The sequence below is a fragment of the Drosophila nasuta genome, chromosome 3 (assembly GCF_023558535.2).
Source record: "Drosophila nasuta strain 15112-1781.00 chromosome 3, ASM2355853v1, whole genome shotgun sequence".
Lineage (NCBI taxonomy): Eukaryota > Metazoa > Arthropoda > Insecta > Diptera > Drosophilidae > Drosophila > Drosophila nasuta.
This window is the reverse complement of record NC_083457.1, coordinates 39,539,258-39,557,033: the sequence shown is the minus strand read 5'-3', so window position 1 is coordinate 39,557,033 and position 17,776 is coordinate 39,539,258. Positions and strand designations below refer to the sequence as shown.

The window sequence follows — 17,776 nt, the reverse complement described above, 5'->3', positions numbered from 1 at the left end:
GCATTCAAAAACGCGCTCAAACACACACAGCAAGAGCATCCGCAGCAGCAGCAGCAGCAACTGCGAAGTTGTCGTCAGAGCAACAGCAACAGCAATAATAACGACAGCAGCAGCAGAAACAGCAACAGCAGCAACGACAGCAGCAGCGACGTCGCGCAGCCAGCATACGGATCCTCAGCGCTCAGTCACAAGCCGACCGTATAGACGTGAAGACGTGAACATCGGGTCTACAAATCGATAGTGCTACTTCTCAATCAATATATACATATATAAAATAGATTTTGAAAAACCACTCAATAATACTCGCGTATTAAATACAAGAAAATATAATAAAAAACCAAAAAGAATTCGACTACGAATTAATGAATTAATAATAAAAAGAAATTCAAGAAAAAATATGAAAACAAAATAATTCGAAATACGGTGTTTAATATTTTTTTTGTCTTAGAGATTAATATATCAACAGTGTCAGAGGTCGTCAATCAGTGTGTGAGTAAAAGAGAGTGTACCATCAGTGAGTGAGACAGAGAGAGGGAGAGGGAGAGGGAGAGAGCGAAAGCGAGTGCAGCCCACAGGCACCACAGAACATATGTACGACAATCTCTGTGGGTTGTTGTTGCATTTTCGAATCGAATTTTTGTTGTTTTTGAAGCGCGTTTTTGAGTGAAATTCGACGCCGCCATCCTCCAGCTGAAAAGTGAATACAATTTTCAAAAGAAACGCGCAGAGAGCACACAACGTTCACCAAAATAAAGAAAATTCCAAAACGAGAAAAGAAAAAAAAAGAAAAGAAAAACCATAAGTATGGAAACTCCAGCACAACACATGTTCAAAAACGAGTAGTTCGGGAAAACTAAAAACGAAACATTTCCAAACACACAAAACAATCAAATACTCAGCGAAGCAATCGGAGTTTGAAAGAACAAAGTTTTAGTGCACAAAATAAAACGAAAAGAAATCTTAACGGTTTGGTAAAGTAATCGAGACTGTTACCAAAATGACTTCCTTAATGTACGCAGTGTTTCACATTGCGACAATGCAATGTTCCGTTAGGCCGGAAATATCGCCGTGCACATGCGAAACGGGCAAAGCACCGAATCATGTGGAATTGGCCTGCGAGAAATTGGAATCGTTTAATGCGGTGGTCGATAGCTTGGCCAATAAGCTGAACCCTGATGTTAGCATTGATCTGAAAATAACTTACTCTCAACTGGATGATTTGGAGATGCGTTCGTTTCGGGACATGAACTTTAATCTATACAAACTACGCATGCAATGGAACCGCCTAAGGTGAGTTCTTCTTTACCCAAAGAAAAAAAACCATCAACATCATTTCACACATCTATATCTAGGTACAATGTCTATGGCATTGTTTCAAGGCCGGGGAATTGCCATCGTATCGCTACAGAATTTTCCGCTTGCTTTTGCTATCAATTTAGGTTCCTTAAACCCAATCAAAAATACGAAAAACAACAACAAAGTATATAGATAAACACGGAATGTAAATGCACGAAAAATGCGCTGCAACTCATCAATTTCCATGTAAATAGATACTAAACAAAAAAATAAAAAGTAAAGATATTATTATGGTAAAGACAACCGACAACAGTCAGTCATTATCAACTGGCTCAATTGATGCTCAATTGAAAATTTGTGCTAATTATGAGCTGGTAAATGATTTAATTTTTCAATTAGCAAAAGTCCCCTTGCAATTGAGACAAATTATAACAAGTAGTTTCGGTCATTGCGACACTCTTTGACAGTTGCAAGAGGCAATATTAGATGAGAAAGATGAGAAAACTTAAGCACAAAACAAATTCATCGAATGAGCCAAACAAACGCTTGCTTCGTCTTGCTTCTTCTTGCTTCAATTTTTGTTTTTTTTTTTGTTAACTCAATGCTGATAAGGTTTCAGCATCTCTCTCTCAAAGTCTTTAGCTCTCTCTCTTACGCATACACAGCTGTTAATGAGCTTATGTGTTTAATCAATGCGGCGTATACTTAATCTCTATAAGATGCACAATATAGAAGCTGATAACTGCAATTTATTGGCTTCTGAGAGCTGCTTTGCAACGTCTTCTGCACGTTTTCAATGAATTTCACATTTCAACTTGTTATTATTAAAAATAGCATATATCAAATATAAATACATTTATTTATTTCGTTTCATTATTTACACAAATATGCAAAAAAACAATTGTTGAGGCCTATTTCATAAGCGAAGTTCATTGATATTTGACATTAGCTTTCAATTGTTTTTTTACAGCAAATATTCTCTTGAAATTTTGTTTAATTTCCCAATCATTCGGGGTTATACAATTCGCTGATTCGATTTGCTTTATCAGGCTGAAGAATCATTTGTCAAACGTCATTTGTCATCAGTTGCAATTTGTGTATGTAAAACTGAATGATTTAATTACTCAAACTTAATCGAATCAGTGTTATATATTCTATGCAATATAAAAGTATATATATTTTACTGTACATATGTTAGATTCGATTCCCGCAACGAGCGCGTGCTGCTTTTGCTGCTGTTGCTTCTGACCAGTGAAAACATTTTTTACATTGATGTCAATTTATAATAATTGACCTATTGCCTTAATATCGCGCTCTGACCAAATCATGCCAGGCCAGGCCACCGCCACCGCACACTTCAAATCAGCTAGGAAAATACCCATCAAAGTTGGCGATCGAGTGTTTGTATGATGAGAGAGTGATATGCTCATGAATCGTCTGCCAAAATCGTATCAACAACGCGTGGCGCATAAATCGCTCTCCGTGATCAAAGTTTCCATGGTTACGAAATTATTAACACGTTTTTTGAATTTCGCAATTTCATTGCAGAATGTTAATCTTCTTGAAGTCTTCAATAATCTTATATAAAACAACGGTAATAGATATCTGTCAAGAAGAACACTGAGATTGAATACATTTTTATTTTAAAAAAATTCAATTTAGAATTTCGAATTTATTTACATTGAATTATTATATCAGTAAATACTTACATATTATATATATTAAGTGTATATTTTTTTGTTGGAATTAAATAAGTTGCATCTATGGATCTTACGTTTTCTTTACCAATACTTTTATTCAGTCGAGTGTTTCTATTCATTTGCAATAAAATCAAAACAGTGCCGCATGATTCTTAAAATATACCAGATATTATACCACAAAAATACAAAAATATACATAAGGTCATATTTGGTATATCGATAAAGTACTACATTCAAAATATACTATAGATGTCAAAATATACCAGCTTGCACTAGGCGTAAATTATCATACAGAAGTAATTTCCTAAATAGCTTCCACAATTTGTATCCGATCGCAATAAACTAATAATAATACCATTTTACCCAAATGGTAACGGGGACAAAAAATTGGAAACCCTTAAAAAATTACTTAAGTTCAATTATTAATTATTCACTTAATTTAACATATGTTTTTTTGGGAGTAAAATGTTTTCTATATATTAAGTTTTAAAAACCAATATTAAACCCTTAATGAAATGTGAAAAAAGTGAATGAATCCAATAAATAATAATTGAATGTAAATCACAACGCTTCTGAACAACGATGTGCACTGAAATAATATTAAAATAAAAGAAATAATGATCAGTATTAGCTAGAGCTTGAGAGCTCGACGAGTGAATGAATATGATACATATATAAATTCTATACTCGTACATATATTCTCTATATACACACAGAAGTAAGAGCGAGTGTGAGTAAATGTTAGTACTATATGTGATGATAGCGCCTCAAGTGGCGCCAAAGCATTTTTTACGATCAGTTTAACGATCGAGTTGACCAAAATTAATCTTGTTTTGCCATTCGTAATGATTAAAATAATAAATAAAAATATATATCACGATTAAAGACTGTACTATATAGTCTTGAAGGCAAAACAGAAAAAGAGAATATTCAAATTTCATAAAGTTGCATGTGCAATATTAAACGATGATGGCGCCATTGATTTGCTATTATTCTTGTTTTTCTCAGGCTGATAAGAATATGCTTTTCATTCGCATTCAACATATGGTTTAATCATTGAAAAAGTGAGTAAAGTGTGGAGAGAGACTCGAGTCTCAGAGTCAGACTTTGTGTCGCAGTTGATCTGCAGTTGACAATTAATTAAGTATGTATGATAACTACATAATTTATTATTGATGGAATATTCCCAGCCAGAGTGATAACAGATCCGCCAAAGAGCAAAAACTATGCGGTTAAAGAAAGTAAACAATAAATAAAAGAGTTTTTTTTTTTACAATTTGTTTGCTTTGCATTATTCGCTTTAATTTTTGTTGTTTTCATTATTTATTTATTTATTGTTTTTTTGGGACCCACACCTCCTAATGATTACTTCAAAATGGAATGTTCCGTTCTTTCTCTTCTGTTATTGTTATTGTTTTCTTGTTATTATTATTGTTTTTGTCTGCCTGCTTGGGGTCAGCACAGCACAACAGAGAGAGAGAGAGAGAGAGAGAGAGAGTGAATCCCAAGAGTGGGAGTGAGAGAGAGGGGGGGAGAAACAAAGAGTAAAAGAGAGGCACCCAATTGAATTTTTTCATTACGTTCAATCAATGATCAAGAGGCCAGTTTAGGTCGTGTGACAATTATATTGGCTGACGTTAAGGAATTGTCTCTTCGTTCATGTATCTTCCACACACATTCTATAAACACATATATATAAATATCGTGTATATATATGTATATGGTAGTTATCGTGCTGCCACGACATGTGCTCAAGTTCAACGCGCGCGAGCTGCGTCAACTTCAACTCATTATAGATACAATGCGAGTATCTCGTATCGCGTATCTCGTATCTATTGCCCAGCTATTCATCATCCTTGCATCTGTCGACTGCTGCTGCGCTTTTCCTCATTACATAATCAATGCAACGCGCCACTCACCAGGCGCTGCTGCATAGACACTACATACTACTTCACTTGGGCAATCAATCAAGATCAAGTGTCTCGACGCAGGCGCATCTAAAAATAGATATGAAATCGCCTCGCAATCAGCCTGATGAGCTGTGATGCCAATAACGGCGCCAAGGATGTTGCCCACTGGGCAATTTGCTGACCATTTTACTCCAGTGTCCAGTCTCCAGGGCCCAGTTCCCATCATCATGAATAATGCGATAGATTTGGCGCCGCGACGGCGACAACTTAATAGCCGACTGCAGTCATCGATTAAGATACAACAAGGGGGGATAAATATGCTGCCACAGATACAATTACAGATATACAGCTTTCAGATATCTCTGTCTCTCTGATAAGCTGCGTCATCTAATTACCGTGCAAGATTTATTTATAAGAATAAATATTAGTCATCATTATACTACACGCTTTTCTCGCAGTTGTTCCTTTGAAATTTAAAACGAAAACAAACAAATTTACGCATAAAATATGTATAGTGAAATGTTGTTCTTCACCGCTATTAATCTTGTAAATGATTCGCACGAATCGGGGAAAACTTAATCAAAATTAAATTGAATTTATTATGGGAAATTCTCAGAATGTTGACTTCTAAACAAACAATGATTAAATGTAATTAAGCATCTTTATTTTTGATTCAGATTCTTAATTGAATTTGTGTCTATAATTGAATGGGTTATTTATTTGTTTAATGTTGAATTCAACAGAATTGAGTTCGGTATTTTTATTTATTGGCTTATTCTATCAAGTCTTTTCTTTTGAAATATGTATATGCATTTTAATAGGTCTGCACGTTTTTAAAAATGATCCTGGCTAATTTTTAAAATGTCTTGACTATTTGATATATTTTTAGACCCTTCGCTTAAAAGCAAATTATAAGAGTTCATAAAGTTTGTTTAAATTATATTTCTTATATTATCTATCAAATACACATATTTTGTTTCATTTCGAATAACTTTTTTTGTTAATTTTTGTTTATTTCTTTATTTAATTTAATAATAGATTGAATCTGTAAAGCAAAAAGTACAATAACAAGAAAGTTTCTGTTTATATATTCAAGCCCATCTTATAAAGATTTAATCCTTAATATTAAATTTAATAATGATACAATACGAACAAGTAAGAAGGCTACAGTCGAGTGTACTCGACTGTGAGATACCCGCTACCCATTTTGAATAAAAGAAATATATTTTGCGGTATTTTCTCAAAATATACCAAATATACTGCAAAAATACTAAAAATATACCGAATGGTATATTTGGTATATCGACATAGTACCGTATTCAAAATATACCATAGACAGCACAATATACCAGATTGTCAGCCAAAGCAACTAAGACCCCTAGTAAGTAGGCGTTTTTGCCCATACAAAAGTATTTCTTTAATAACTTCGACAATTTTTATCTGATCGCAACCAAAATTTCAGAAATCATAAATACTATAGTTATTATTGTATATACCAAAAGCTTTAAAATTACGCTTGTTATTCGATTTTTTTGATTTGCGGGGGCGGAAGTGGGCGTGGCAAAAATTTGAAACAAACTTGATCTGCGTGCAAACATAACAAATGCTGTCGAAAAAAAATTATAGCTCTATCTCTTATAGTCTCTGAGATCCAGTGTTTCATACGGACAGACGGACAGACGGACAGACACACAGACGGACAGACGGACATGGCTATATCGTCTCGGCTGTTGACGCTGATCAAGAATATATATACTTTATAGGGTCGGAGATGCCTCCTTCTACCTGTTACATACATTTCCTGCCGGCACAAAGTTATAATACCCTTCTACCCTATGGGTAGCGGGTATAAAAAACTTTAGTTTTAATTTCGTATGTATATTATTTTCGATTGAGATTTCCACACGCCAAAAAATATGCAACGGAAAACGCATAATTTCTGGGAGAAGGCCTTCCCCCTTCGAAGGTTTTGAGATACTATTTCTAAGAAATTAATTGTTATGGTACTTGTTGTTGTGCATACATACAGAGACTATCTCTTATTAAATACGGAAAGAACAAAGTACAGGAAAACATGATTCTATATTATCATTTTCTTATTTATTTTGTTTTGGCAAGAGGTAAAACCAAATTTTATACTATATTTCTCAATTATTAAGATTTTATTTTGTTTTACCAATTTTAACAAAAATAACTAAGAAAGCTACAGTTGAGTGTTATCGACTGTGAGATACTGATAAAAGTAAAACAGTACGGTATTATTAAAAATAAAAATAATCCAAAGGCTATATTTCGAATATTGATATTCACTTTACTTTACAGTTTACATATTTATTATTATTACATACATTTCCAGCAGGCAAAAATCAAACAGGATTTTATATTAAATTTTTTTTTTTTTTTTGTTTTGGCAAGAAGTAAAGCAAAAGTTAATTTTATATTGTCATTTAGTTCTTTTTTACCTTAAATTAAACTTAAAAAAAAAGTATAACTAAGCGTCACTTTGTATTATAATTTAGTTCTTTATTTGGTTTCTTTTTTACTGGTTTCGACAAGTAGTAAAACCAAACATCACTTTATATTATCATTAGTTCCATTTTTTATTTTGACTTGAACAATGGAATTTAGCGTTCTAATTTGATGCAAAATGTAATGCGAATGTTTTTTGTTCTATTTTGTGGATGCTATTTTTAGATCGCTGCCAGAGCTTCCATTTCGCGGGTTATCGAATGTCACCTACTTAAGTGTCGGTGACAACGAACTCGACGAGATTCCGAAACACGTCTTGAACCACATGCCCAAGCTGCAGACACTCGACATAGGGAGATGCAACATACGAGCGGTGCAACAGGACGATCTCAAGGGGATACAAATGGTGACGAATCTGATATTGCCGAGCAACAACATAACACGACTCGATCGAGGCGCATTTCCGTTGAGTTTAATCATCTTGCATTTGGGGAGAAATCAAATCGATTCGTTAAATGGTTCTCTGCATGATTTGGCCATGTTGCAATCGCTGTTCATAAATGCGAACAACATCAGCGATCTCGATGACGAGTTGCCCGATGGCAGCAAGTTGCGATTGCTGATGGCGCACAACAATCGATTGGAGAGACTTCCTGCTAATATGGTTGGAATGGATGATCTGGAGACGATTCATCTGCACTTTAATCGTCTGCGATCGTTTGATCGCGTTTTACGGAATGCTCAGTATCTGAATGAGTTGCTGGCGAATAACAACGAATTGGAGTTTTTGGCCCAAGATGAATTTCAAGCTTGTGGACAAATGGAAACTTTGAATTTGGCTTGCAATCACATTCGTTCGTTGAACTCCTCTCTGCATCCCATGTCCAAGCTGAAGATCGGTAACTTTTCGTTCAACGATATCGATGAGTTCTCCATGGAAGAGCTGCAGGGATTGCGTTCACTGAAGGTCTTAGATTTATCCTACAATCGCATACATAGTTTGTTGCCCGCTCAGAAAGTGTTGTTGGAGCTGCCTCTGATGGATCTGCGACTCGATCACAATCAGATCTTTACACTAGATGGCGCTCTTGCCGGCTTGGGCAATCTTCGCATTCTCAGTCTGCCGGAGAATCAAATTGAGCATCTTTTACCGGGAGATTTTAGTGGCATGCATCGTCTCGAGATACTCGACTTGACTTCGAATCAATTGTTGGATCTAAAACCACTTGAAACGGTAAATTAAGTGTGCATTCTTTATTAAGTATTGTTAACTATTTGTTGGTCTCTTCCTTTGCAGACAATGCTTCCGAATCTGAAGATCCTTAAGGTAGCCTACAACAATATTAGCAAACTGGAGCACGATTTCTTTGGCCTCCCGGTTTTGTGTCAAGTCAATTTGACCAACAACCAAATCTCGAGCATCTCTGGCGAACTCGTCACCAAGACGCGCTGCAGAAATCACAATGTCGCTGGCAAACTGGAGATTCATTTAGATCGTGAGTAGCTTCTGTTTTTCTAAACATAAATGTACACATTTTCTATAAATTTAAAATTACAAAAATAGAAAAAATTACTCACAAAAAAGGTGTTCTAAGCGTATCTTTTTCAAAACCTAATACTTAAATGTTTTCATAATATAGTTATCAAATTTTATCATCACAATTTGAATATTAACAAGTAAGAAAGCTACAGTCGAGTGTACTCGACTGTGAGATACCCGCTACCCATTTTGAATAAAAGAAACATATTTTGCGGTATTTTCTCAAAATATACCAAATATACTGCGAAAATACTAAAAAAATACCAAATGGTATATTTGGTTTATCGACATAGTACCGCATTCAAAATATACCATAGACGGCACAATATACCAGATTGTCAGCCAAAGCAACTAAGACCCCTAGTAAGTAGGCGTTTTTGCCCAAACAAAAGTATTTCTTTAATAACTTCGACAATTTTTATCTGATCGCAACCAAATTTTCAGGAATCATAACTACTATAGTAAATATTGTATATACCAAAATTCGCAACCTTAGCTTTAAAATTACGCTTGTTATTCGATTTTTTTGATTTGCGGGGGCGGAAGTGGGCGTGGCAAAAATTTGAAACAAACTTGATCTGCGTGCAAACATAACAAATGCTGTCGAAAAAAAATTATAGCTCTATCTCTTATAGTCTCTGAGATCCAGTGTTTCACACGGACAGACGGACAGACGGACAGACACACAGACGGACATGGCTAGATCGTCTCGGCTGTTGACGCTGATCAAGAATATATATACTTTATAGGGTCGGAGATGCCTCCTTCTACCTGTTACATACATTTCCTGCCGGCACAAAGTTATAATACCCTTCTACCCTATGGGTAGCGGGTATAAAAACCTATGGTTCAATTTCAGATAAATAGAAGTTTAACATCATGTCTGAGGTTTACTTCTAAAACTTAAAAAGTACATCTCATTGCTTGCATAAGATAAGCAATTTATATTACATAGTTGGTTTCATTATTTATTCTAAGTATTTTTTATATTAGTTTCCAAGATTTATAAATTTAAATAATGACAAATCTCTTCTGAATAAGTATTTTATCAATTAACCTTTTGCGTATATTGATTTATATAATTTTTATTTACGTCTGATAATTATTCTGACTAATATGTTATTTTAATATATGGATTAATTACACTATCTCAGTATTTCTCTAAATACATTAGTTTGTATTCATACTATTATGGTATTTTAATATATAGACATTTTACATTATCTCAGTATTTTTCTAATTCCTTTTTGGCATTCGTTTCTAAGATTTTTCAAATTTTTTTTTATATTTCATATTTATTTTCTAAATTAATTTATTCTCTTATGTTTGTAAATTAAGTATCTTCTATATAATACATTTCTTAATTATTTAAAATATATAAATTTCTTATCCTATTTCTTTATTTTTTATGAAGTATCTTCTATATGATCGATTTCTTAAATATTTAATGTATTTCGTCTTATATTTATTTTCATGTTATATTGCAAATTTCATTATTTTAACCTATGTTTTCATTCCAATCCTCAGAGAATCCCATCATGTGCGATGTGCACCTCAATGAGCTGTGCCCCTTGATGCATGCGCAGGAGGCGCGCATTCGAGGTCGTTCCAAGTGCTTCGAGGCCGATCAGGAAGTGTGCACGGTGCTTCCGATGCTCTACAAGTTGGAGTTGCCTCCGTGGGTGATGAAGCTGAACATGGGCGAAAACGAGGGCGCAAAACCGATTGTGCAAATGATTTTGCCATCGCCGCTGCTGATTAAGACGAAGGAGGAGTTGCCACCGATTATTGCCACATTGGGGCAGCCGATAATTAATCCTGTTATACTGGCCGCACCACCGGCATTGCCAATTTTGCTGAGCAGCACCACAGCAGCTGCTCCCGTCGTGGAACCAGAGCCGGAAATCAATTCAACAACAACAACGACAACAACAACAACGACCACTGAAAGAACGACAGCAACAACGACAACAACGCTTCCTCCTCTGATCAGTTCGACTCCAATTGCTGCAAGTCCGGAGCTGGCTGCCACTGAAATGGTGACAACCACAGCACCCACAACAACAACCACAATAACGACGACAACCACGAGCACAGCGACGCCCCAGGAGCCCAATGTGGTGTCCCAAGAGGTGCAACTAAATCCGATTCTTGATGTGAACGCAACCGTTGAGTTCCCCTTGCCAGTGGAACAGCCAAAGAACGAGGCCAACGAGGAGGAGCAACTGTTGCAGCTGCAGCCGCCGTTGGTGGCAACTGACGAGGCGGATCAGCAGCATAAACGTGTCGCCGATACGGTGGCCAAGACGGAGTACGAAACTGTTGATTATATTCCGAATGAGGTGGTGAGACCGACGCCGCCGCAGCCGCCGTTGAGCAAATCGAATCTGCTCGAGGAGGATTCGGATTCGCAGTCGAATTCTGTGCACGAGGAATACTCATCGGTGCTGCTCGCCGACATGGAGCATGCGGCACAGAATTTACAAATACCCGAGGAGCCGCCGGAGGAGTGAGCCTCTTTTGCAACGAAAACACAAAAAAATAACTCAAAAGAAGAGCACACAATTATTTAAATGTAAAGGCGCTGGTAGGCGGGAGGTGGAAAGGGCGTGAGGCGAGGGAGTGGGCGTGGCAGTGAAACGAATAATTTTCATTTTAAGTTAATTTAGTTTTTATTTTTATGATTTCACGAATTCGCACAATTCGAATTTTGAATGCGCGCCAATTCGATCAGTTTTGTTGAGTTATCGATAAATTTTTGAACAGGAAACGATTCGTTGACACGCAGTTTAGACGCAACAACAATGCGACAGAGATAAATGAAAACAGGACCAACAGGAGACGTAACGAAATGGACTTAAGTTATAAGATGATTTGCTGGGGGGTCAAAAAATCAGAGAGTTTGTCTGGCCTTAGTTACGAATGAGAAAGAGGAAAAGGAGGAAGTGGCAGCGTTATCGAGTATGCATACGATTTACATATACGATACAACAACGATATATGTGTACATCGATATATATATATTTAATAACTGTATACACAATATGTACGTTGAAGTTTAAATGTAGGTACTTATAGAATTAAACAAAAACCGAAACAAAAGCAAACAGATCAGAGAGAAAAAAATAATAAAAGCACAAAAACCGAATCGAAAAATAACAAAAAAATAAGAAAAGAAAGAAGAAAAACGCATATACATCAAGTTAATGTTGAATAACAACACACGCATATACACTCACACAACCGTAGCAACGCACACACATACACACACACACCCACAAACACACATATAAAAATATATTGTTGTCAGTTAACAAATGAAATTAGTTTGTAGCGCGTAATTATATAAAAAATGAAATGGTATTCTAAATAAAGTCTTAAATAAAAACAAAATACTCAGTCGCATTTCATCGTTTATCAATATTTTAGATTTAATTTGAATTAAGAAAAATATGACAATTTGAATTTAACAGAGCTCTTAACAGTTCGTAGCAACATACGATAAAGGGTTTGGATTCATTTCATTCATGAGCCGCTTTGAAAATTACTTTTTTCGGCGGTTGCAGCTGGAAGCTAACTTTAATTCAATTAAATATTTTTAATTTATACGACTAAATATTTAAAAAAATTAAAATTGTAATATTAAATTACATTTCCACCATTTGTTATTGTTATCGATAGTTGGCAGCACTACCGTAATTATTCAATGGTATTAAAATACTGATTGCAGCTGGGCAACAGTGGGACCATGGTATATGCTACACAGTATTTAGGTACAGATCTTACAATTAATATCGTTTTACTTACAAAACGCTTAAATATTTATAAATAAATTAAACTTATCACGCTCTTCATCAAGAACTGAAATTAAAGTTTGCGTATTTCTTATAAATACCAATAGGCCTTTTGAAGTGTTACCAGCTACTCAACTTGGTATTCCTTTGGTCTTGGTATACTTCTCCACTTTAAATAGGATATTTCTAAGTTGCATTTGTGGTCACCTTTCTGAGCAAAAACAGAGGCAAAAAAGAAAGCAAACGCAAAGGCAAAAGCCATACAAAACAAGAAAATCATTGCACCGTTCGTATATAATTTTTATTTGGCGTTTTCGTGTTTTGTGCTAAAAAAATAAGAAAAGTGTAAATATCGCCCTATCGTGTACTAATTAATACCATTCGATAAATTGCTGCAATTGCATAGCAAGTTTTGTTGACGTCGCCGTTGTTGTCATCGTCTTGTGACTATCGCGCATTTGAAAAGAAAGTCGTATAAAAATATATAAAACTAACTGGGAGGAGTAGTTGCCGTTGTTTCTTGGGGCTAAACTACAACATACACCTACATACACACTCACATACGAGACGCATACACGCAAACCAACAATAAACACGGACATACAACTGCATCAGCTCAGTGTGGAGTGAGAGACAGTAAGCGAGAGCGACAGAGAGTAAGAGCGAGAAAGAGAAGTTGCAACTAAAGGGGAAGAGAGTCAGAGCAGCAGAAGAAGAAGCATTGCAGCAGGTAAGCGGACGTGGGCAGCAAACAGCAGTTTGGAGCAAGCATTTCTCTTTAGTTATTTTCTTTCGTTCAATATAATTTTTTTCTTTAGTTTTTTATTGATTTCGTTAAATACAAGTTGCCATTTGTTTATGCACTTGGCAGCCCCAAAAAATACAACAGCAAAACAAACAAGTTAAGCATATTGTACACATACACATGCATATACATATGTACTTTCACATACGTATGCATGTTTATGTGAGTGTGTGGACGTCATTGTTGTCTTGTTTTTGTGCTTTTCTTCGACTAACGGAAGTTGTTATTTTTCTTTCTCTAAATATGTATATAGTACATTATATATATCATTGGCTGTGCGATCTTTTCGTAGTAGATCTTTTTATTTTTCTTATTAATTTTCTTTTGGTGATAACAGTTTATTTCGCCGGTCCGTTTGTCGCCTGGCGTCACATTGTTATTGTTGTTCTTGCCTCGACGCTTAGTCATACAATAGTGTTGTGAACGAATGGGGAACTGGTTTATTATTATGTTGCCGAGTTCTCCACCACATTACCCATGACTAATGAATGAAGTTTTGGCATATTTCTGTGCCATATCAGTTGCTTGAACAGTTGTGTGTATATATCGCAAGTAGTTTGTGTTTCACGATGAAATCTAATCGCATTTTTCTTTAACTCGTTATCACAATGTAAGCACACCAAGGCAATTCAAACTCGCACACACATACACATTCACACGCCCCATTTTCAACGCCCGCATGAACGACATACATACACGCATATGTAAAAATGCAGCATTAGAGATTCATCTCTTTCGTTCTCTTTGCCGTAAGGTGTAATAGTGAGAGCATTGAGCGAGCAGACGAGAGAGCGAGAGCTGTAAAGATCACTACATGCACAGTGTGACGAACGTTGTGCACATAACAACCTGACCTTCGTTCGACTAGACATTTCCAACCCCACTCCACCCCCCACTGCACACAACACATTATCGATTCCAAAACCACACACATTCGCAACGTTACGCTAAACGATAAATAAAAGGAGAAGGGTTCATAATAGCATTAGGCAACAAACAGCGCAAACAGCTGAGAAATATTTGTGTTCTTGTTATTGTTGCTCTTGCCTCTGCTAATATGCGAGAGAGCAGCGACCGTCACTGTCACTGTCAGTCTGTCTCTGTCACTTGCTTGTCGCCGTCAACCATTTAAATCACATTCGTATCAATTCGCATCACACACGCATATTAAACGGCCAGCGCTCGGCTGTGTCAGTCTCGCTTGTGATCTCGATCTCGCTAAAGCTCTCGTCGGTGTTTGCGGTGCTTCCGCTCGGAATTATTTTTTGAAAACGACGCGACACGTTCATTGAACCTACAGTGTTAATTTTCAAGGCTCTCTCCCCCTTTGGAACAAAGTAAAACGCAAGCCGTTCAGCTAATGCACATACACCACACACACGTACACATAAATTTTTGGCAATAAAAACGTCGCCGTCGCCGTCGCAACAAAAGTCAAGTGCAAAGAGCCACAACAAAGAAAGCTCCCGTGACACCCCACAGATTGAGTTTGCTCTCTTCCTCAACCAGTGTTGCTGCAGTGTGTGTCTGTGTGTGTGAGAGTGTTTGTGGTTCTATCGCATTGTAGCACACTTGGCCCTGTGTCTGATACTCAAGTTCAAGCAGACAAAACGAATTAGCAAAGCAAAGGCACCTCTCTTTATTTCGCATTTCTTCGACTTCATTTACTTTGGGTTCGGTTTGTTTGTGTGCGTGTGTTTGTGTTTCTGCTCTTTGTTTTTGTGCCTTTTTGCGCGACATTTAATTGAATTATTTCGTCTCGTCTCGACTCGTCGAAAATAAACAAAAACAAACTAAAGAAACCGCTATCCCACATCACACACACTACTCTTCCTCATCATTACAACTGTTGTCCGGTCAATGAATTTCTCAGATACTTAAGCACACATACATATACACTTACTTGAGTGTATCTGTGTGTGTGTGTGTAAAACGAGTTTCGATTGAGCTTTTGAGTTCATCACGAAGTTTCTTTCGTGCCGGCTTTCAATATGTGTCAAGTGCGTTGCTCGCACTAAGCTGGCGAAAAACAACAACAACATCAACGGACTCCAACCCGTTCTAAATGTTGAAATGTTTGCCTAAGCAGTGTACAATAAAAGCATAAACCTTTGACGTTATTATCTGCTATCTTATCAGTTTTACGTCGTACAATCGTCGTCTCATCAAAGTAGCCTGCGTTCTGAATGCTGAAAACGGTTGTTTGCTTTACTGATTTATTTCTACTTTTCCACTTTAGTTAGCGTTCGTTAGAATTAATGTTTACAAATCAGGAGAAAGACTCATAAAAGTATTTAATTACTTTTGGCTAATTTCATGACTGTTCAAAATACCTGCTCCACATTTTTGGCGAATACCAACGAAATATGGCATACAAAAAATATGATGTGCCGAAAGTACAACTGCATCATAAAAACCTGTTTGCTTAAAGATGATCGTTTGTTATTGAATATTTGAGAACTTAAAACTCTAGCTCGAATTTCGTTTTTGTTCAATTTAGAATGAGCAAAGAGGGCGCGTCGGAATTCTATAAATAACTTGAGCTGCGAGCGATAATTACCAATATTGCCCAAAACTTTCAGAGCTCTAACTTTTATAGTTTCAGAGATCGGGGCGTTTAAACAGATGGATGTAGAGACTTTAATAGTTCGTAATAAGCATTATGGAATAATTTTATTGCGGTTTTGCTGCAACGCATAAAATGCATAATGCAGCTTAGCTGCAATTTTGCCATTTCCCATTTTGTTTTCCGTTCTTTTTGACATTTAACTTCCTCCCCTTTTCTGTTCTACGCTGTCTGTTTGTTGCATTGCTGCGGCTTCTTCAAATTTGCACAGCAGGTGCCTTTGTTTAAAGGGTATATTAGCTTAGTTGAGTGACATTTAACTTAAATAATCAGTGATATATCAACTTGCAAGGGGCTTAGTATGTTATGCATTGTATATTTGTTAACTTCCAGTATATGCTTGTTCCTAAATGTAATCAGCACATGAAGCTGAGCGCGTTGACTTAGCTTAATTGAGCAACATTTTATTCAACTTATAGTATAGTATATCAAAATACTAATTTTAATGTAGAGTATCTGAGCGTCGACTTTGTTTCGTGTTTTATTCGTACACCTGTTCGCTGTGTTGATACACGTTGCATATTTTGTTTGGTCGCAAATTAAATTACACATTTCGCTATTCGCTTAGTCTCTCTCTCTCTCTTTGCGCTCTCTCCCTCTCTTTCGCTGCTTAGACTTTCGTCGCCGTCGAAGTCGACGTTCAGGTTTGAACTTGGACCTATAGCGAGAACCGTTCTGTTAAGTCTTTTATACTTTACTTTTCGCGTGTTAATTCGCGTGTCAAAGTTATATTTTACAGTTCTTAATTTTTATTCTGTGAATATATATTTTTTTCGTTTAATTTTTGCACTCACTGCTGTAATTCTTGAAAATAATATTACTTGAATCTTTCGATGTGCTTTTACAGTCTGCACTTTTAACAACAACAATAACGACAATATAAATATTTATCTTATATATGTACCATTTTATACTATGTATTTTGATTGTATTATCTTGTATCTCATACTTAGCTTGCTTTGGAGCACTTAAACAGCAAAAAAACAAAAAAGATCAAAAAATCTAAATACCAAAAAAGCTAAAGAAACTTGCGCAAAATTCAAGCAATTTAAAAGCAAAAAACACCTATATATAGCAAAAAACATATATATAGATCAAAAACAAGCAAAAATATATAGAAAACAAGCTACTCGTATAAGTCAAACGCAATAAACAAAAACGAAAAGTAAGTCTCAATGTTTTCTTTGCATTTCATTTATTAAACACACCGCAAACCAAAATTTATATCTACTATGTATTCAAATGACTCGCAATTAATTAATTATTCACTCACACACAACGCAAAAACAATTTGTACAATGTGAAAAGAAGACGATGGGCAGCTTTTTAACAAAGAAGCAATGTTAAGGACGGAAAGCTACTGGAAAAGCTCAAAGCTCAAGCTTAAAGCACATTAACTGGTCACGCAGTTGTTTGTTTTTAAGTTTTGACACAACACAGACACTTTTACACACACAAAAATACACACCAGAAAAAAAATTTAGAAATTAATTCAATCGTTTTGCACCTGACGAATGTTTGATGCGCCCCCGTGTGATCTATTGGGAGCTATTTGTTTTTTCGTGTCTGTGTTTTATAATTTTCATTTATTTTTGACATTCATTTCAACACACAGACTTCATTTTGGTAGAGATAA

At 35.9% G+C, this 17,776-nt stretch overlaps 1 protein-coding gene across 1 annotated transcript; it reads left to right on the top strand.

Moving 5' to 3' along the window:
- The first annotated feature begins 179 nt into the window (after nucleotides 1-179).
- On the top strand, nucleotides 180-12,310 carry LOC132790683 (insulin-like growth factor-binding protein complex acid labile subunit). The gene is made up of 4 exons (XM_060799317.1): nucleotides 180-1,290; nucleotides 7,601-8,609; nucleotides 8,673-8,871; nucleotides 10,443-12,310. Exons 1-4 carry the CDS (start codon nucleotides 998-1,000, stop codon nucleotides 11,426-11,428), a joined length of 2,487 nt encoding a protein of 828 aa, XP_060655300.1. The 5' UTR covers nucleotides 180-997; the 3' UTR covers nucleotides 11,429-12,310.
- Nucleotides 12,311-17,776: the final 5,466 nt, after the last annotated feature.

Coding starts and splice junctions, on each gene's coding strand:
- LOC132790683 (XM_060799317.1), top strand. CDS start 998: ATGACTTCCTTAATGTACGCAGTGTTTCACATTGCGACAATGCAATGT. Junction 1,291..7,600: donor ATGCAATGGAACCGCCTAAG/GTGAGTTCTTCT, acceptor TGCTATTTTTAG/ATCGCTGCCAGAGCTTCCAT. Junction 8,610..8,672: donor ATCTAAAACCACTTGAAACG/GTAAATTAAGTG, acceptor CTTCCTTTGCAG/ACAATGCTTCCGAATCTGAA.